At 39.2% G+C, this 20801-nt stretch overlaps 1 protein-coding gene across 6 annotated transcripts in view; it reads left to right on the forward strand.

Annotated features, from left to right (window-relative positions):
- The window catches only part of OSBPL6 (oxysterol binding protein like 6), a 186360-nt gene that overhangs the window by 127823 nt on the left and 37736 nt on the right, over positions 1-20801 (forward strand). For 3 of the 6 annotated variants that reach the window (XM_032479775.1, XM_032479776.1, XM_032479777.1), the window contains exons 5-10: positions 791-913; positions 3334-3387; positions 4479-4592; positions 4709-4879; positions 8345-8477; positions 14857-14960. In XM_032479775.1, coding sequence (XP_032335666.1) covers positions 791-913; positions 3334-3387; positions 4479-4592; positions 4709-4879; positions 8345-8477; positions 14857-14960 — 699 coding nt within the window. Of the gene's footprint in view, positions 1-790; positions 914-3333; positions 3388-4478; positions 4593-4708; positions 4880-8344; positions 8478-14856; positions 14961-15537; positions 15631-19977; positions 20053-20801 lie in introns of all 6 variants that reach the window. The other 3 variants (XM_032479772.1, XM_032479773.1, XM_032479774.1) reach the window with 3 other exon arrangements.

Raw genomic sequence — 20801 nt, forward strand, 5'->3', positions numbered from 1 at the left:
AGAAATTTGGGTTTTTAAAGTCTGAAATCTTTTGACTTTTAAATGTTGACGATTGAATTTCAAAACTTTTTTTTTAACACCAAAGACGCACAAAACATCTTATGGAAGAGGAAACCATGATTTAGTCTGTTTTTAACAGAGGAGGATGATAACTTGGACTTTAGAATCTCAGATTCCTGGCTGTGCAATGTAGTGCTCTTTCCATGGGCTCCCAAGGATGTGTGAATCTCAGGACAAGCGTCTTCGAAAGCATGGACTTCTTGGTGTGTGTTTGGAGAACTGGGTGTTTTATGTGCTCTCTGTAATGCATGCAGCCTCCCCAAGAGGAAACAGATGCCCACAGCACTGCTCTTCAACTTAATAGGTTAGGAGCCACTTAGGCTGCTGTAAACTTTTCATTTCTACACAGAAAGCCAGGCCCATGTGCTAATTGAACATGTTTCATCAAAGTGGTCTTATTTAAAATTTAAAGTGCCTCTGTGCAAAGGAACTGTCTGGGAAAATGCATTTTAAACCTTATGAATGCAGGCAATCAAAATTCCATCCTACCCCAGACTCCAGCTCCACCTCATCTCTGCTGGACCCGCATACCTGCAGGTGTCCCCGGAAACTCGCTCTCACTGCAGTGATAAGTACATAGCTGTGTCTGATGTTAGAATTTGCCCCAGAATGTTGTTCATACTTCTGGTGGGTCAAGTATTTCTTCAAAAGCAACTTCTACTTAAGAATCTGCTTTAAGTGTCATCAAACACTGAGAAACATGTGATTTGCTTTTCTTCTTTTCTCTCAGGAAGCTGACAGCTGGGAAATTATAGAAGGGCTGAAAATAGGCCAAACCAATGTCCAGAGACCAGACAAACATGAAGGCTTTATGCTAAAGAAGAGAAAATGGCCTTTAAAAGGCTGGCACAAGGTAACATTTTCATCATATTCACCTTCAGATCATCTTCATAAATAGAGAGGCTCTTATTTGGTGCCATTAGGTGGTAAACCAAGAATATAGTGGTATGTGTAAAGCTAACCTTCAAGGCTTATTTTAACCATACAGGCCGCAATCTGTCATACTTAAGTCTGAGATCTTAAGATCTTGCTTAATATCTGTATGCAAGGGAAAAAACATTTTACATGATATTTAAAATCCAGTTGAGACATATTGTTGTCTACTCTGCTTTTTTTAACTTAAATTAGTACGAATATGTTCATATTAAGTATTCTGAGATGTTTTTAAATGCATGTATGTATTCTGTTGAAGGGATTTATACTGTATCCCACCATTACTGAACCAGTTCCCTATTGCTGATGGAATATCACTGATCTTGGAAGTCTGTTTACTGCCCTTGGACGTATATGGTTTATTCCTCTCTCCCCTACTCCACATCTTTTTTCCATCTTCTAGTTTTAAGTATGGTGAAGGTATTTTGCACTATATTGTTGTAATGACCTGTGTGGCAAGAATTTATTCTGTGATGGTAAGGGTAGGAAAGTTGTCCTCCATTTTCAGTAAAAGCCCTTTGGTAGATGACCAGGATCTTCTCTGAAATCACTGTGAGAACAGGTTCATTACTTGCTGCATGGATTTCATCTCAAGGCAGGTGGATTTGTGGGTGCAAATGGCTGGGCGATGGCTGCCCACTGCCCAAGCAGGAAGGTTATGGATTATATCTTCAAAGAAATATATTTTTTTGCAATTTAAGGGAAGGACTTAAAAATTAACAGATGGAAAATGTTGCCTCAATTCCCTGTCTCTGAAGATGGAATAAAAACAGGTCAAAGAGTCTTCTTCCCCTCACTTGTCGTAAATCTTGGCCCTCCCCAGAACCCATAATATTATACCAGGGCCAGGGTCTCTCTCCACCTTTGTTATTTTTTGGATTTTGTTCAACTGGCCGTACTTCTTCCTGGAATCACCTTGCCTTTCATTCTGATCTTACGATTTTGCAATTCCTCAAGTCGGTGGCTTCACTCATTCTCTTTCCCCGTGACCATCCTATAGGTTATCCCTGCTAAAATTCTTAGATAGATAGATAGGCGTGAGAAAATAGAAAAAAGGGGTCCAAGAAACATGTGTTATCTGAATTGCTGACTTTAATTTAGTGCTCTCAGTCCGTGTTTCAGCCAAACTGGCTGTGAGTCAGCAGCAACTCTTTCTGGACCATGCCTTAGAACATTTTGCTGTGAAAATAGTTAGAGGTTCTCCCTTAAATTATCTTTTCTCCTGGTCTCTAATGACATCAGATATTTATTCAAGCATCAGCCTATTTGATTGCCCAAGTCCTAGGTAACCAAGTCTTTTTCAGCTATAGAGATTCTTCCTTCCAGTGCTTGCTTGATCCCCCGCCTCCCCAGAACCTGTAACAAAGGGGTTACAGTGGCCTTCTGTTAGTTCTGTGCAGGGGGCCTCCAGGCCTGACTGCCTGCCACTTCAGCAGCTAAGAGTTCCTGAGTCACACAAAAACTTCCCAGCAGAGTAATTTCTCAGCCACAGAAAGACTCCCTGCATCTGTAGAGACTAGAAGAGGGCACTGGACCCACTGTTTGATTCGGTTCTGGGAACTATTTGTTCTCCTGTCAATTGTCCGCGGAAAGGAAATCAATAGCAGAGAGTTCGTGAGGTTTGTGAAGCAAAAACGGCTGATTCATTGGGACTGGACCAGGAGTATCTTGGAAGAGACAAAAACTGCCATGTATATATATGTGTATGGGTTTTTTTCTGCTTAATATGGTTCAGAAATAATTTTTAATCTCTTTTACTAACAGTGAAATGCAAGCATTTTGCCAAGTGGAGATGCAAGCATATTGATAAGGCTACTTTTTAAACTTTCCAGAGAATTCATTATTCATAGGTCCAGTCCATGGGCTTCTGTAACAGACATGGGCATTTTTAAGAATTATTCATGGTAGCCAGGGACATGCAGGAGTTGATCTTCAAGGTGCAACATTCCCTGTAGACAAGTTCCTCACAGCGTCACGGTGACCCAACTCAGGTTACTCTTGTTTCTCACTTCCAAACACACCCCAGTGTGGTTCATTCAGAAAGTCTTAGCTCAGGCCCTGGGACTGCTCCCTCGCCCCCATTAAGAAGAACTCTGGTGGAAAGATTTCATCCCTGTTGGATTATGTGTGAAAACCCTAGTAGCTAAACAGTACAGAACTCAAGCTCAGGTTCCCTTTCCGTTTAATGTGGCTGACTGTGGCCAGGTGCACTGAATTCAAATACATGAAAATGATCAAACATACTGACGACAAATGCCAAGCAACGTTCAACCTACACTCGTGAATGTTTTATATAATTCAAAATCCTGACAGTAACCGGGGGTTGTTTGGTTCTTGCAGCGTTTTTTCGTCCTGGATAATGGAATGTTAAAGTATTCAAAGGCGCCACTTGATGTAAGTAGCACACAGGGCATGTTCCAAAGATTGATTTAGAATTCTGCTCAAAGTGAGTCAACAGCATAGTGTACAAGTCTTGTGCTGTAGTTACCAGCTTTGTGCATTTCTGTGCCTGTAAGATTTAACAAGCCACCGAAGTTCCATGTTCATGGAAGGTGTGTTTTGTGTTTACGATCAAGCTAGCAAAAAATCTCAAACTGCTGCATGATGATTTAACTATTGTGATGTATATTGTTTGAAACAGAACCTTAAACCTGAAAGTCCCACACTAATAAAAATTGCCCTTTCTGTCTTGGAGAGAAAACCCAAATAGGGTTTTTTCCCTGCATCTCTCCATAAACCATGCTTTACGTGCTTTTTTTGAGATTTAAAGCAACATTTGTCCTCATCGATGTCCTTTTAACACCTGTCTTATAAACTTCATTTCTATTTTATACATCCTTTTATCTTGGGAATCCTGACTCTAAAATTATTTCAAATTATTTTTCTTTAATATGAAAAGTCACCGTTTGCATGCAAAACTAGAAAATACTCTTCTTATCACTGTGTATAGGGGAATTAATGGAGGGCTCAGATTTCAGTTCTGTCCCCATCTCTTTCATGGAATCAGCTGTGTGTCCTTGATCAGATGAGGACAGCCAGAATGAAGAGCTGTCTGCTCCGGGCTCTCGGTCCCAGCTGCCCCATTCTCCCCCAGCAGCTGTCTTCTGACTGATTACTTGGGGATGTTCTGGGTTGTGGTCAAAGACTGACCCTAGTTATTTTAAGAACCAGTAAATATATCTTTTTTAGGCTATAAACTGTGTGATCTAGAATTATGAAGACTTGACATAATAGTTATGCCAAAAGCAGGAATAAGAAATGAATAGTCTTACTTATTGAAATTGGTGTGAACTCACTGCAACTTCAGCTGTCCTCAGATTAAGGACCTTAACTTCAGAACCTCAGCCATTAGATCTTCTTTGTAAAGGAAATGTGTTATTCCATCTCCTATAGATAAGTTAAAGATTACATTAAGCTCAACTGCAACACAAAGACATATCAAATCACACATCCTGCCAGGCTATTTACTAGTCTTTTGATTTCAGATTCAAAAAGGGAAGGTCCATGGAAGCATTGATGTCGGACTCTCTGTTATGTCAATTAAAAAGAAAGCTCGGAGAATAGATCTTGACACAGAAGAACACATCTATCATTTGAAGGTAAAGTCACTTTTCAACAGTTTCTCTGCCAATATCAAGGGAAATCTCTTGCCTGTACCAGTTGTAAACAGGAGATCTGTTTCGCCATTACCTGCCTCTCTTATTCTTTGTTTTAGGTGAAATCCCAGGACTGGTTTGACGCGTGGGTCTCCAAACTGCGCCATCATCGATTGTATCGGCAGAACGAAATTGTGAGATCACCAAGAGATGCTAGTTTTCACATATTTCCTTCAACCTCCACAGCTGAATCCTCACCGGCTGCTAATGTTTCTGTTGTGGATGGAAAGGTATGACTGTTATATAAAAATCAGCCCAGAAATTGCTTGGAAAATTATGCAAACATGTTAATGGAGTCTCATTTGACAAACCAGTAAGAGAAGATTTGCTTGTAAACTAACCCTCAGAAGACAATAGTGACATTTAACAAAGTTATTTACAAGTGTAGACTAGGTGGAAATGTGGGTCACCAAGAGAATTAACAGTTATTATTCCTTTCATCTTAATTTTATATGGCTTTGTAGGAATATTAGAAAGTAGAGTGAAGATTGGGTTTATCAGCACCTACAAATTGATGTCTTCTTTGGTGGTAATAAGAAGACCACAAAGTTTTGAACATGAAACTTGCTTTTGTTCCTTGAGCTGTAGTATATACATGACCATGAGAGAGACCAGTGACATTCCTCACGAGGTTAAACAAGTGGGCTAGAGAATGTGACAGTAAGTAGTGGCCCTTTCAAATGGCCAGGCACTGTGTTAAGCATTTAACATTCATTCATTTCTAGTCTTTAATATATCCAAAGCTCAGAGACAGTAAAGAATTTTCTCCGGAAGTTACATAGACATTAAATAGCTGAGCCAAGCTCTGAATCCTCATCTGTTTCCAAAATCAGTGTCTTTTCCATTATACCAGGTACCAGATTAAGGGAGGCTGAAGCTGTTCTTTGGGCTGTATTAAGAGTTCTTTTTCTGTATTGCTGAAAAGCTAGAGGTGCTCCCTATTAAAAATCAAAGTTAAGACAATAGGCAGGGAGACAGCTGTTTCTGCCTTTGATTCAATAATTAAGTTTTCTGAACCATGGCCACATTGCATTGCCCAGGGGTCTTCCAGCTTCCCACTTAGCACCTGATACCGAGACTAGAGACATCTGTGAATAACTGGCTGCCACAAGGAGTTGGGTTCAAGTGTGTTTCAGCGAAGATTTCGTTTTTCTGTTTTCTTACATAGGGATGTATGTAATAACATATATCCAAGTTTCCTTTGCAAAGCATTGAAAAACCTCGTGGAATACCTGCGAGAGTAAGCAAATTGGATGAAATGAAGTTAGTTTTGCTATTTCAGTGGAATTACTTAACTAATTTTTTTTAACTTTTTTTTTTATTGAGTAATAGTCATTTTACAATGTTGTGTCAAATTCCATTGTAGAGCACAATTTTTCAGTTATACATGAACATATATATATATTCATTGTCACATTGTTTTTTTCTGTGAGCTACCACAAGATCTTGTATATATTTCCCTGTGCTATACAATATAATCTTGTTTATCTATTCTACATTTTGAAATCCCAATCTGTCCCTTCCCACCCCCCGCCCCCTTGGCAACCACAAGTTTGTATTCTATGTCTGTGAGTCTGTTTCTGTTTTGTATTTATATTGGTTTTCTTTTTAGATTCCACATATGAATGATCTCATATGGTATTTTTCTTTCTCTTTCTGGCTTACTTCACTTAGAATGACATTCTCCAGGAGCATCCATGTTGCTGCAAATAGCATTATGTTGTCGGTTTTTATGGCTGAATAGTATTCCATTGTATAAATATACCACATCTTCTTTATCCAGTCATCTGTCGATGGTCATTTAGGCTGTTTCCATGTCTTGGCTATTGTAAATAGTGCTGCTATGAACACTGGGGTGCAGGTGTCATTTCCCAGGAGCGGGATTCCTGGGTCATATGGTAAGTCTCTTCCTAATCTTTTGAGGAATCTCCATACTGTTTTCCACAGTGGCTGCACCAAACTGAATTCCCACCAGCAGTGTAAGAGGATTCCCTTTGCTCCACAGCCTCTCCAGCATTTGTCATTTGTGGACTTTTAAATGATGGCCATTCTGACTGATGTGAGCTGATACCTCACTGTAGTTTTGATTTGCATTTCTCTGATAATTAGTGATATTGAGCATTTTTTCATGCGCCTGTTGATCATTTGTATTTCTTCCTTAGAGAATTCTTGTTTAGGTCTTTTGCCCATTTTTGGATTGGGTAGTTTGTTTTTTTCTTATTAAGTCATATGAGCTGCTTATATATTCTGGAGATCAAGCCTTTGTCGGTTTCATTTGCAAAAATTTTCTCCCAGCTAACTTTTTTAAGTCCCATTAATTGTATTTCACAAGGCTCTCAAACCTTATTTCATTCTGGAGTATCTCTCTCCTAGGAACAGGGTGTTAGGGGATCCCTAATACTAACCGCTTCTGAAATGAAAGGAAACTCAATGATCCAACGCAAGATGCTCAAGATAGTCCCCAAGTTTCTCTAGGCCTCCTGTGTTCTCAGCACAAAATAGAATGAATCCCAGAGTTAGTCCAAATTAAGTAAGAAATGTATCCCAGATGAATATTTAAAAAATATAAATGTTTAATCCTTTGATTCTTCCAGCTTCTGCCTGTGTCTTTGGCACAGAGTGTTGATAAAAGATGTATTGTTTTCATCCCTTGTGTTATTTATTAAATAACTTGGGTGACATCTGAGAATGGAGAACTGAAACCAGATCCTCCCCACTGTTTGCCTTGGAATAAGAAAGCGCTTCAACGCTGGTTTTCCTAGATCTATTGCTCTAGTTACAAATGACACACCTCTAAGATCTAACTTGGTGAAAGATTTCCATTACATGTATCAAAATGCAATAAAGAGTGAAAAGAGCTTTTTATCACTTAGCTTGCATTCTAAGCATCAAATTATGAGACTCCTGAATTTTAATTGGTTTGTGGCCCTGTGCAGGTAATAAGTAAGTCTGGGTTTGCTAAGTATGTGCATCCTTCACTTTGTTGTGATGTAGAAGAGACAAAATCAGTTGTAATTGAATATTAAAGTCAAATATGGAATTTTAAAGTTTTGGCTTTGGGGGAAATAAGTTTCTGCTTTTTTTCACTGAGTGTTTACTGCCATCACTTTAGTATGTATATACATCATACAACTTTTATTTATTTCACATAAAATCCCTTTTAATGGAAAGTCTGTCAGCTATAGATAATAATAACTGGCCGAGATTGCCGTTTTATATGTACAGTTTTCAATGTGCTTTCAGAGCATGGCGAAGTTGCTTGCTGGTGAGTAATGTATTTAAGAAACTTAAGTGGCTGATGAGACCGTGAGTTGGTTATAGAGTACTGAGAGCTTTCGGGAAGGAAAGGCATTCCATCATGAGTTTAGACTGCTGTAAGAAGGACAACTTAACTAAGAAATTCAAAACTATTGAAAATTTGAGTTGGTAGGTCCTCATGGGTTTGAGATCTAACGGACTTGAATGAGCTCCCCTCCACTGTGCGGTGGAGATGGCAGCTTAATGAGTGCCATTATTGCTGATGAATTTTGGCCTCACTGAGCTCATACCACGTTTAGCCAAGAGGCTTCTTACATATTTTGAGTGTACCCTTTTTTCCTCTCTTTTTAAATGTCAATTTGAAGATGCTTGTCTTCTTTTTAGTGACTTAAATGTACTGTTTCTGCTTAACGAAACTCTTCCTTTGTTCACCATAGGTGCCCCCAAACAGCTTTCCATGGCAGTCCCCTTTACCATGCAGCAACAGCCTCCCTGCAACCTGCACAACCGGGCAGAGCAAAGTGGCGGCCTGGCTACAGGACTCGGAAGAAATGGACAGGTGTGCAGAAGGTTAGTTCTTGCCCGGGGTGGGCTCTCAGGATGAGCCAGAGAAACAGACACAAAAGGGGCAGATTGTGGGTGGGTACTGCACTTTTCACCTTCCCCACCTCCCAGCCCCCTTGATTGCCTCCATCTTTCTTTCTTCTTCTGTTTATACCCCAGATCTTCTCCTTGCCTTGACTAGGGCTTCTTACCTGTCTGTTCTCCTGCATCCTCACAGCTGAATCGGGTTTTGCCCCTACCCCGACTGCCACTTACTTCAGCGCTCCCCCTCATCGCATTACCAGCTCCCTTCTGGCTTGGTTAGCCTCCCGCACCCTGGACCCTGGGGGGATCACACAGCTGAGTGCTACCTCCAGAGCACCCTCCACCCTCCCTCTTGACAGTCTGCTAGGTCCCTGCCACAGCTGCCTTCTCTGCCGCTCCATCTTGCCCATGAACAAACTTCCTGTTTCCCAGCTGCTGGCGATATAGAGCAAACGTATACTGCATCTTACATCCCCAGTTACCTGGTGGTGGTGTTCCACCAGGAATCGGTTATTAAATCTTCTGAACTAATACACGATTCCTTCGCTGCACCATCTCTGAGCCTCTTAATCTGCAGAAACTTTCTTCTTTCTTGTGATTAGCCTGAGCCCATTGGTCCAAACTGGATCTGCAGACCATTTCCACTCTGTGAGACAGTTTTCATTTGACCTTCAAAAATGAAAAAAGAAAACCAATGATATATCAAGTATTTAATAAGGCTAGGTTTAATTTTAAAAGTTATTTTGAGATGATGTTCGGCCTTATTTTAAAAAACTCTTTCTTTTTTTCTTTTTTTTTTTGAGGGGGTATGCAATTAGGTTGGTTGGTTGGTTGGTTGGTTGATTTATTTAAATGGAGGTGCTAGGGATTGAACCCAGAACCCTGTATATGCTAAGCACACACTCTACCACTGAGCTATACCCACCCCCACCCTGGGTGTAACTTTTTTAATATTAAATTTTTTTCTTTTATGAAATTATGGTGAAAGGATATGTTAGATTATTTTACGTCCTTGCTTAGAAAAGTTGAAATTTAGCTATCTGTGTTCATACCCCAACCAATTTTTTTTGCTCTACACATGCATGAACTCAGTCAGCAACATTTTTATTAGCTGTCTTCACATCTCAAACTCAATGTTTATGTGAAAATATGGTTTTAAGGGGGCCATTATATTCATAAAGTGTGTCCAGCTGACATCCCATTAAAAGGATCTTACTTGGATACATTCACAAAACGCACAGACTTTACTTTGACTTTAATAGACTCAGGTTGGGAAAAGAAGCTGAGCTTCACTCCCTAGAACACTGTAGGCTCGCCTCAGTGCTCACTCTGGACAGTTCAGCCTCTCCTCTAGTTTCTGCCGCTTCACACATGCTTGTGGCATTTAATATGGCCACCTCCATTGTTGAAAAGATTGACACAGTCTACTGGGACAGAATCTATTCATCTGATAAAAATAAATAGACATTGACTTTGATGCCAGGAAGCCCCTGGCTGCTGGGGGGATGTATTTGTCGCCCTGTGTGCTTCAGAATCCTCTGTGGCCCATCCCTGGGCCCTCTCCCCAGTCTCGGGGTGATCCTTCTGCCCCCCATCCTGACTGCTCTGCCTGTGTCCTCTGTCCTGCCATTCTGTTCTCCTTCAGGATTTAGTGCGATAATGAAACAACCGAAGTCTTTCCCGCTTCACTCATTCCTGCCCCCAGCCTGTAGACTCCAGCTTCTCGCCCATAATTTTACTTTGCCTTTTTCGTTCTATGGAAAAAGCATTCTTGGCAGCAGGAGGCCATCTTGGTTTATGCTGTGTTCTCAAGCCTCATCCTCTGACCCGCCCTGCAGGACTTTCTCTAATGAGCCTCCTCTTTTAGGCCCTGTGAAGTTTTCCTTTTTCTCTGACTGCTCCTCCTCTGCTTCACTGGGATTCCCTTCTGGCCAGCCTTGGTTGTGGGGGTGATCGAGATTCAGTCTTTGCTTTTAGTTTCAGTAATAGTAATGAGAGTCAGAGCTGGAGCTTGATCCTGACCAACTTGATCCTAATGACTGTGCTCTGTACTTTGGAGATGATAGGCATGCTTAGAGTTTCAACTGCAATCTCTCTTTTGATGATAACAGTGGTGACGGTGGTGGTGGTAGTGGTGGTAATGATAATGATGATGGTGGTGGTGGTAGTGGCAGTGGCTGTGGGGGAAGTTAATAGGTACTGCAGACTTCCTGTGCAACAGGCACTATTCTAGGTGTTTTATATGCATCAACTCATTTAATCCTTCCAACTCCATTTTGCAGGTGAGAAAACTTAGGTACAGAGAAGTTAGCTCACTTTGACCAAGTTCACACAGCCAGTCATGGTGAAGCTGGGATTCAAATTTAGGCGGTCTTACCATGTGCACCACATTTCTCTCAAAAAGGCTGGAAACTCTTTAAATCTCAGACCTCTGTATCCCACCTGTGCTGTAGTCCCACCCTCTCCCTTGCTGTTGACCCTTCTCCACACTCTGTCACACGCTCTTCTCAGCCTGCCTAAAATCAGACTCTCTGTCTCCTCCATGAAAATGCTCCCAGCTCCTGGACTTCCCTGTTTCTGTCAGTACTGCTGTTATAACTCCTCCTGAAACCTCAGTGTCATCTTTAACCCACTCAGCCTGTTCATTCAGCTGAGACTGAGCTCTGTCATTTCTTTGAAGACTTCCCCCGTCTCCCCTCCCCCTCACCTCCCCTTCCTCTGAAATTCCATTTCCGATGTCCTAACTCAGGCCCACCCTTTGCCCAGCCTCTGACTGGTACCCTCACCCTCAGTCTCCTGCTGTGTGGCTCCATCGTTTCAGAGGCTCCTGGGACATTACTGTTCTTGAACATGTTTGCAGCCGGTGCCAGCACTGAGCAGACATTATCCCACTGCCCTCGGCTATGAGACGTAGGTATTACTCCTGTCCCCACTTTGCAGATGAGGAAAGTGAAATGCATGGAGGTTGAGGAATCTGCCCAAGACTGATTGCACAGCTGCCATGGTGGAGAGGCTGGGAGTCCAGCTAACCCACATTTGACTAACTTCAGAGCCAATTCTTTGTTCACTACAAATAATATTCGCTTAAGACCACTATTTCTTAAAATAACTTTTTGCAAAAATCCCTTCAAGTGGTCTTCCATGAGCTCTTGGGCTCTAGTCCAGACTACTTAGCCAGGCACTTAACATTCAGCTTTCAGCTCTCTGTCCCTGCCTGCCCTTTCAACCTTGCCGTCATAGGCCCACCTAAACTTATTTGCTATTTCCTGAACATACTTGCATATTCCTGCCTCCATGCTTTTGCACAAGCTGTTCTTCCCAACCTGCAGTGCCCTCTCTGCCCTTCTCCACCTTCCTATTTTGCTGACTCCTTGTCATCAATCCTCCAGACCCACAAAAGTTTCTTCTGTCTCTTTTAAGTCTGCTCTGATGACCTCAAACCACAGTAACTGTTCATTTCCTAAACTCCCACAGCACTTTTTTTGGTCTATCCCGATCATTTCATAGAGTCTACAATAATGTGGTTGGTTGCATTTCAGAAGTTCATTATATAGCATCCTCTTGAACCCGTAATATATCACATTTATAGTTCTAATACTTAGAGAGAATAGCTATTCATAGATCTGGACTTCTCTCAAGCCAGATCTTCTCAAATATGTAAGGGAATTGCTTGGCTCTTGGAGAATGTTTTTTTTCCGTAGAAACAAAATATTAAACTAATAATCTATATGCCATCCTTATGTACCAGTATATGCCATCATTAAAGATGGATACATATAGTTCAACATATAGATTATTGTGTAATTGTTTTAAACCAGAATGTAAATTCCATGAATCTTACTTGATTGCTGCATTCCCTGTGCTTTGAACTGTGCTGGGTGCATAATGTCTTCCCAATCAGTGGTACCTAAATGAAATAATAAATGGATATTTTTAAATATACCTTAATTTATTTTATCATTCCACAGTTGGGTCACATGTTTCTTTTTGGAACAAGGTAGAGATGTTGAGAAAATAAGTAAACTGCTAGATACTTAAGTTTTTAGTTTTTTACTATTATAAACTATCTCAGGAGTCCTTTCTTAGCATAATTTTCCCTTTTTCCCAGATTCTGAAATTAGATTTAATCTTAATTTATTGAAATTCTAGAGATTTCTTTTTTTAAAGATGTTTTTATTGTCTTGGGCAAATCTTTGTATTCCTTACACACAGCTGTACACTTAGGCGAGCAGTGAAATTCAGCCGAGGATTTCTTCCATATTTTAAATGATAGAAATGTCAAGGCATGGTGTGACTTGTTCCACGTTACAGTCCCAGAAGGATTACTAAGCCTAGTGCAATTAATACTCCATGAAGACGATTTCTGGTTTGCAAAGAATCGTCTCATCCCCCATCTCAGTTGCTACTTCCGTCGGGAAGGTAAGAGGGTGGCTGGTACTGTTACCACTCGAGCAATACTGCAGCTGAGAAATGTACAGTAAATCAACACTTCCCGACTCCTAGTTTTGGGTGATTTTGCCTTGAATTGAGTTCATTTATCAAGTTCTCTTTCCATTCTGTTAGAAAGGGTTTTAAGCCCCATTTCTAGATTTCTGTGCTACACTACAGGTACCATTTGTGTAGAATAATCACAATTATTAAGAAGTATGAATGTAATATTTACTGGATAGAAGGCTCAGTGGGTAGGTACTGTTAGATAATGTCCCTCCCAGCACAGTGCTTGTGATGTAGTTTTGTTCTTTAAAAGGCCAGTTAAAATATAGGTCTCTTCAGCCGTCTCCTTTCTCCTTTTCCTTCTAACCCCTCCCTTCCAACTTGGCAGTTTTCTCCCTCATTCCTTCCTTCCCTTTTGTCGTCTGTATTTCCACCCTTCCAAGCCACTCACCTTATTTTCTCTGTGGGGGAAATGAGAAGAGTACAAACGTGCTGCCTCCCCTGCAAAGGGGGTTGGTGGCTGAAGGGCACCAGCCCCCTTAGCACTTTCTTCCACCACCTCCACTGGGTGATTTCCTTTCTTAAGGAATTCAAAGGCCACTGATGGCCCAGAGTTCCCTGGAAGATCAACAGCCGCACTTGAACAGCCCACCCAGACTCCACCCTAAGGCAGATGCTGCCAAGAGAAGGGACCTGGAAGAGACCTGGACCCGATGTATTGCTGCTGCCCTCCTCTCTGTCAAGTGTACAGAGATCCTGAGTCCTGATAAAGACCCTCATAGCAGTTAGCCATCTATTTTATTTTATATGCAGCAAAAAACCCACCAAAAATGTCAAAAATCCCCAAACACAACTATCTATGCTTTTTGACCCAGCTAATCCTTAACTGCAACCTAACAGTGATATTTTGTTGCCTGTACCATATCCATAACAATTCAGACCTTTGAGATTTAATGAGAAACAGAGATAATATAATTGAAATTTTTATTAACTGGCTACAAAAATAGGAAAAACCACTTTATGATATAACAGATTCATAGACGTGCCCTATTGCAGTCTCTACTAAACAGTACACATGTAAAAGTTATCACATAACTGGGAGCCATGTTGTAAATATGATAATAATTAATTAATAATTAAAATAATGAATATGTAATACTAAAACTCAATATTCTTGACTGTAGTTTCACAAAGTCAGTTTTTGAGTGGTATTTTTTTGGTATGCACATCTTTAAAAACTGTTTTCAAGTACACCTCCCAAAATTGTTTTTTAGTTTAGAAGTCATTTCTTCGTTCTAAACAGAATGAAGAAACTCATTCAAGCAGAAGGAATTTCATACCCAAGTGATGCTGTTGCTGCTAGTCCAGGGAACACACTTTGAGAATATCTGGTTTTGTTTAGTATGTCTCTAATAGATTTTAAAGAAATCATTGCAACATTGTTAGTGAGCTCAATTACAGATAAATATGTTCATCTTGACTTTGATCTTATTTTTCTGAACTTGACTTTGACTCCACCCAAATTCCAGGCAGCCACCTTGTAAACTATTTTAGGAGCAGGCAGACAGGTTTCTAATAACAAAACCATACAACTGCTGAAGTTCTCTTGAGGGTGCTTCTAAGGTGACAGAGGCCACCTCAGCAGGAAAATGGGCACATCCAATTTCACTGAGATTTTAATGACTCTCTACACTAATAACTGTTCATTTGTAAGAGTGGGCTTTAAAGTAATTCAATAAATAATCAGTGATTTTATGGTTCTAAACCAGAGAAGGGTCTGTTCTCTTTGATTTGCCGGTATCATTGTTCTGTAAACATGCATCTTCCTGATCTATGCAAATACATAATTTGGATAGACTGCCTTATATCACCATCACCACCTCTCCCTGCCCAGTTCTAACATATTCTTATTTCTGATTTGTATTAGACCTTGCACACTGCCAGTCAAACCTCGTGGAACTTAGCAAACTCCTGCAAAATTTGGAAATACTTCAGAGAACTCAGTCAGCACCTAACTTTACTGACATGCAGGTAAACATATTATTGCTGCTGGTCAAAGGACCTTAAGATATTCACTCAGAAGTTTTACTGGATTGTTCTGTGAATATATAAGGTAACATTTAAAGGACAATAACTACAGCACAGATTAGTTTATATTCTGGAGTTATTCTTAATGTTTTTGAATCTTGATGTCATTGTGTTAATTAAGATGTCTTTTTGAAATGTCTTACATTGAAATACAAACTAACTCCAATAAGTAAATATCTGAGTCATTCTTCCACGTTTGTGTTGTGTTAGAAATGATAGTTGTGAAGCTATAAGTTAGATCCTCTCAGAATTATTACTGTCTTTTCATGTAGGAAAAAATGCTAAAGATCTCTATTCCTGTTTTCATTTTGTATAGCAGAAAAATATGTTTTATGATTAAGTTTTTGTCTCTGCTTTTAATGCCCACTGTGCATCAGTTATGCCTTTATCTCCTGGCCAGTTTGCTTTAGGCGTCTAACAATGACTCTTTACTAACTTGCTGTGCTCTCTTTGTCTATGCCTGTATCGTCTGTGTTAACTTAAAAATACTTTGTTGCTTTTAACTGTTTGTGTAACATAGGCTAACTGTGTAGATATTTCAAAGAAAGACAAGCGAGTCACAAGACGATGGAGAACAAAAAGTGTCAGCAAAGACACAAAAATACAACTGCAGGTACAGACTTTACTTTTCCTTCATTCATATTTTTATATATTTTTAATATGTTAGTCTTTATATATCATCAGTTCATAGAAGTTAAAAGGTTTAAAGCAGCTTATAACTACTTTGAAGCTAGTGCTTTTCAGAGTGAGTTATATTATCTAAAATAGCAAGAAATCTATTCTTATTCTGGCAGGAGTAAAAAAGAATTTAAAAGAGAAGTTAAAATTATGTAATATGGCTGCAAAGTGGCATTTTCATTCTCAGTTATGGTCTCTGGACCATTAAACATATTTTAACAAAAAGTCACCTTAAAAATTTATACTGAAAATCAAATGGGTTGTAATGAACATTCATTTATAAATACTAGATTTTAAAAGAGCCTTTTATGTATTAACTTTGTCCAAACTTTGTATCTATCAATAAGTGAGGATTGCAATAAGCTGGAAATTAACAAACTTGGGTTCTAGTCTAATCACTGTGATTTCCTGGCAGTGTAATCTCATGCATTTCTGTTAAATTTTCTGGACTTCCATTAGCTGCTGGGTAAAGTGATGATAGTTGACTTAATGATCTCTGAATTCCCTTTCAACTCTAAAATTCTATGCTTCTACAAAAATAGGTATTATTGGCCATCAACAATCACTTTTAAAATCTCAACTGAATTCTTAATGGCTCCTAATAAATTTTCTTGAAATTCATTTTAAATTAGCTATTTAGTTGAATGAATAGTTTTAAATTTTTAAATTAAGATCCTCTTATCACATTACATCACAATGATATGAAATATGGTAAATGCCTAAAACCTTTTATGTCAAAATTCATGCTACTTTCAGATCTTTAAACTAGAATTTCTTCTACTCCAATCCTAGCTTTATATTATAAAGAACTCTTCCCTGCACAATCAAAATTAGACTTATGATTTTGCTTTTCTTTTTATTACACTATAAATCAATCTACATTCTAACACAAAGGTAATAAAGGAACTGCTTTTTAGAATTCTTCAGTGTCTTTTAAGTAAGAATAATAATTCTTCCTTAATTCCGATTTTATTGGTAACATTCTTTGTGTTGTAATTCTGAATGTGTAAATAACAAACTATTTGTTGCTTTGCTGGCTAATCTGCTGTATTTGAAAATAAATTTTCACAAGAATTAAAGATCCATGGTTTTTTATTTAGAATATCCACATTCTATGAACACAATTTTTTGTGGTCTTTTGTTCAGTATGTGCTTGTGTGTTTTTCCTTCTATTCAGAAAATTAATACTGTAGAGACAGATGTGCCAGATGACTTCACAAGAAAATTACCTAAAATTGCTTTTGGCGGTTTCATGTCTTTTGAGTGTGTGATTGTCTAGTTTTGTGAGTTTTGGGTTTTTTGTTTTTAAGCATGGAATCTATGGTTATCATAGCCAGGAAAAAAGAACCATTATAAGTAAAATAATTGAAGAAGGCCAGCATCATAAGAACATATACATTTGTGGATAGATACCAATTCAATCTTGTTTTTATAAGATATGGGTAAACAGATTCCCATTCACAGCTGTGGTCTGGAGCAGGTTCGTTCTCAGTGAGTCTGAGTGAGTGCCCCTGGCTGCTCTGCTGTGGTAGCAAGGCCCACTGTGGCCTCCATATCACTCAGTTTTTTTTTTGAAGGAAACAGAATGCAACTCTGAATAGCCCTCCTAGATACTGTGCTTTTCAGCGTGTGGAGAGTTTATGAAAATCTTTTTCAGTCATCAAAAGACATTGCTAAAAAAGCAGGAAAATAGTCTTCATTGATATTCCTGTCACATTTTTGGATGGTTTGTTTGTTCTTACATTTTTGTTTATGCTATTTTGCCTTGTTTTTGTATTGCCAGGGAGTAACAAAATGGCCCTTGTGATTCTGGTTTAATTATTTGAGGGGAAATTGAAATCATCTCATCCCCACACTCAAAGAAAACATTAAACTTTCTAAAGTAGGAGATTTAGTTCCAACTCCAATGGAAACAACTAGCCTGAGAGGTGGCAATAAGCTATTAATCATTCCCAGAGAAACCTTACTTGCACTTGAACTGGCCAAAGGATCATAGGGTGAATGCTGCAGAATTGAGTACCATCCCTAGACTAAGCAGACTGAGCATCTTCTGCTCACCCAAACCAACATGCCTTCCAGGATCCCTCAGGATGCCCATTCTCTACCACTGCGAAGTCACTTGAAGTTTCTTCAGCATGCATTCTTGGCTGGGGAACTATAAAACCAGCCAGTGATGACTGTGACTGCTCTAAACGTTATCAGTATTTTACCCACAGAAGGGCATAGCATTTGTTTTTACTGTCGTAGGTTAAACATACCCACCACCTTCTCCCTAAGGCACAGGTTTTCCCTCCTGCTTTAAATGTTTCTTGACCATTAGAATCCCATCTCATGGTGCTCAGTATTCGTTTTGAGCCCATAATCATTTCATTACTTGAACCACTTTCTCGGATGGTCATTGTTGTGGCCAACTGGAGAGACTTTTTGTAGTAAATGGCTTATTTTTCATCCCCTCTCTAGTCTGGAACTTTTGGTCCACCAGCCACGTGTGAAGGGACCTAGACTGTCTGGTGGTGGTCATGGTGGTTATTGTTACTGCTGCTGTTATTGTGGGTGTTGTTTTATTGAACTTCGTATTCAGCATTCCGTAGTAGTTATAATTTTGAAATAATTATAAAAATAGATCATTTTAAAAATTGACCTTAGGGAAGTAGAAATGATGAGCATGTTATACTGGATGTTTCATTGCTTATTTTCACCTGAGTTAGATTATGCTGTTGATTTGAATATGAAGGTTAAATTTTGGACCCATATGGCCATATTTCTACTAAAAGCTACTGGGAAGCTAGCTCAGGAATCCATTGTGTAATTCACTGAAGGCAACAGTTGTCCTAGAAGGCTCTGTGGAATTACCTTTTAGAAAAAATACTTCCTATGTCCCCAGCTTCAAATTTCTGTTTCTGATAAACAATCTCAGTATCACTATTATGCAGAAACAATTTGGTTATGTTTTAAATGAGGTAGAGGAGGGCAGGAAGAGAATGATTTTATAAGGATTGCTACAAAAGAGACTGCGGCTTAATTTCCTATGTTGCTAGTAGCATGAATTAAATACTAGATCCCTGAGTTTTGGAGAGTATGAGGACTAGTAGTCAGTATGGGATAGCAGATAACTGAGCTGATGTCATTCATGTGTAGCTAACCTAGATCTCACAGATGCTCAGATTACACTGAGGGGTAAAAATAGTTCTTTCTCTTTTTTTTTCTGCATTAGACATAAAGGGATTTTGTATAGAAAACATTTTGTGTAAAACAGGTTATCTGTGTATGTGTGTTTGTGTGTAATAAACATATTCATATATGTACACAGAAGATTTATGAAGATGGAAGATAAATGTGAATGTAATTTGGAAAATTTAAAGAGGATTAGAGATATAAGAATTTAAACTATTTCTCTTGTTTCAAAAACATTAACACAGCTATGCTATTGGGTTTTTTTCCCCCCTCAGACAGGATTGTTAGGTGACTCTTAGTTTCAGTTAATTGGAACTGAGATTATTGCTCACAGCCTTGAAGAGTTAGGGTTTGTCAAGTGCAGGCAAAGTTGAATTGATTAGAAGGAAATGTTATTATCCCTTAATCCTGTCTACCAAAAAAGAGAAAGAAAGGAATCTCTAGAATTCTTCTACTGGTTTATGCATAGGTACACATCACTAAATGAAACTTACGCTTTCAAATTTCCATAGTTGAGTTTTGTAGGTGTTATTCCAACACAATGTGGACATTGAAACTGGCTTCCTCCTTGGAAAATTCTTCAACCTGAAAAAATCCCAATACCATTCTTAATATTGAATCCCAGAGACTTTATAGTAGGAGAAAAAATGGGGAGTTGGACTCTCATTACAACCTGTTTGTTTTAGCCTCTGTGCATTGTTTATTTAATCACTTGTTCCTGAACTTATTTTTTTCTTTACTTCCATTTATTGACTGCCTTTCAACTTCATATAACATGGCATTGCATGAATAAAAGAGTATGTACATTTATTTTACCTTGAAATGGTAAGCTGTTCATCAATTCATAACTTCCCATCTCCTATTAGGGTAAGGCTTATCTTCAGCGAATAAATTTAAGTGTTTGGGTGTTCTGTCGTGAGAATGATAAACTTCTCTCACCACACGAATACCCCTTCGAGCTTTTCAATGCTAAGATTGAGCAAAAGTCAACTTCAGTTAAAAATTCTCCCTCTCCCTTGTCTGATTATCTTTCATCCTCCCATCTCCTGTCCTCTCTCTCCCCTACCCCATGTTTTCTCCTCCCTCCTCTTCTCTCATTCACTGTCAGGAAGGGCCATCTGCGAAGGGCCAGTTCAGCACAACTCGGCGCCGGCAGAGGCTAGCAGCAGCAGTGGCTACAACAGTGAGTGGATTTCAATCTCAAGTGGACCTTTCATAAGAATGAGAAACTGTGTGCTAGCGTCACCTCCCCTGTTCCGAGGGTGCCACTCCCATGCGGTGGCATCAGCCGTCTCCCTCTCCCGTGTTGGCATAGCTCTCGCATGCTCCCTGGCTGTCTTTGCATGGCAGGTGGCACACACGGTATTCAAGTTTGCGATGGAAAACTCTTAGTAATTCAGAGCTCAACTCTACTGTCAGTGTAAGACACAATTTAAGTTCAAGGCTGCAAAACTGAGGTGTGAGATTTCCTTAAAGGATACTGGTTTGGTTTGGTTTGGTTTGTTTGTTTGGGGGTCTTTTTTGGGTTGTTTTTTGTTGGTTTTTTTTTTTTTTTTTTTTGCCATACTGATTTAAAACCTTTGTTAACTGATTTCTGTTTTTCTAAGAAAAGTCATGTTACTACAGACATAAATTGTGCTTTTTTTTGTAGCAGTGTGACTATTTGAAAAGGATGTGAGAATAAAGAAGTGAGAGGATAAGAAAAGGTGAATTTTGATGTCATCTTTCAATGGCTACCCAAATTTATACTCAGCAAAGGAAAATTGTTTTCTGCAGAGAATATTGAGGTGAAAAATAAGGAGAAAACCATAAAGTTAAATGGTGTTTAATTCACATCTAGATATTGGTTTGGTATTTTCTTAAGAGATAATAGGATGGATTTTAGGAGGATGGAGGAGGTATGAGATAGATACGGCAAATAACCAAAACTTC

Source organism: Camelus ferus, chromosome 5 (genome assembly GCF_009834535.1).
Source record: "Camelus ferus isolate YT-003-E chromosome 5, BCGSAC_Cfer_1.0, whole genome shotgun sequence".
Taxonomy (NCBI): domain Eukaryota; kingdom Metazoa; phylum Chordata; class Mammalia; order Artiodactyla; family Camelidae; genus Camelus; species Camelus ferus.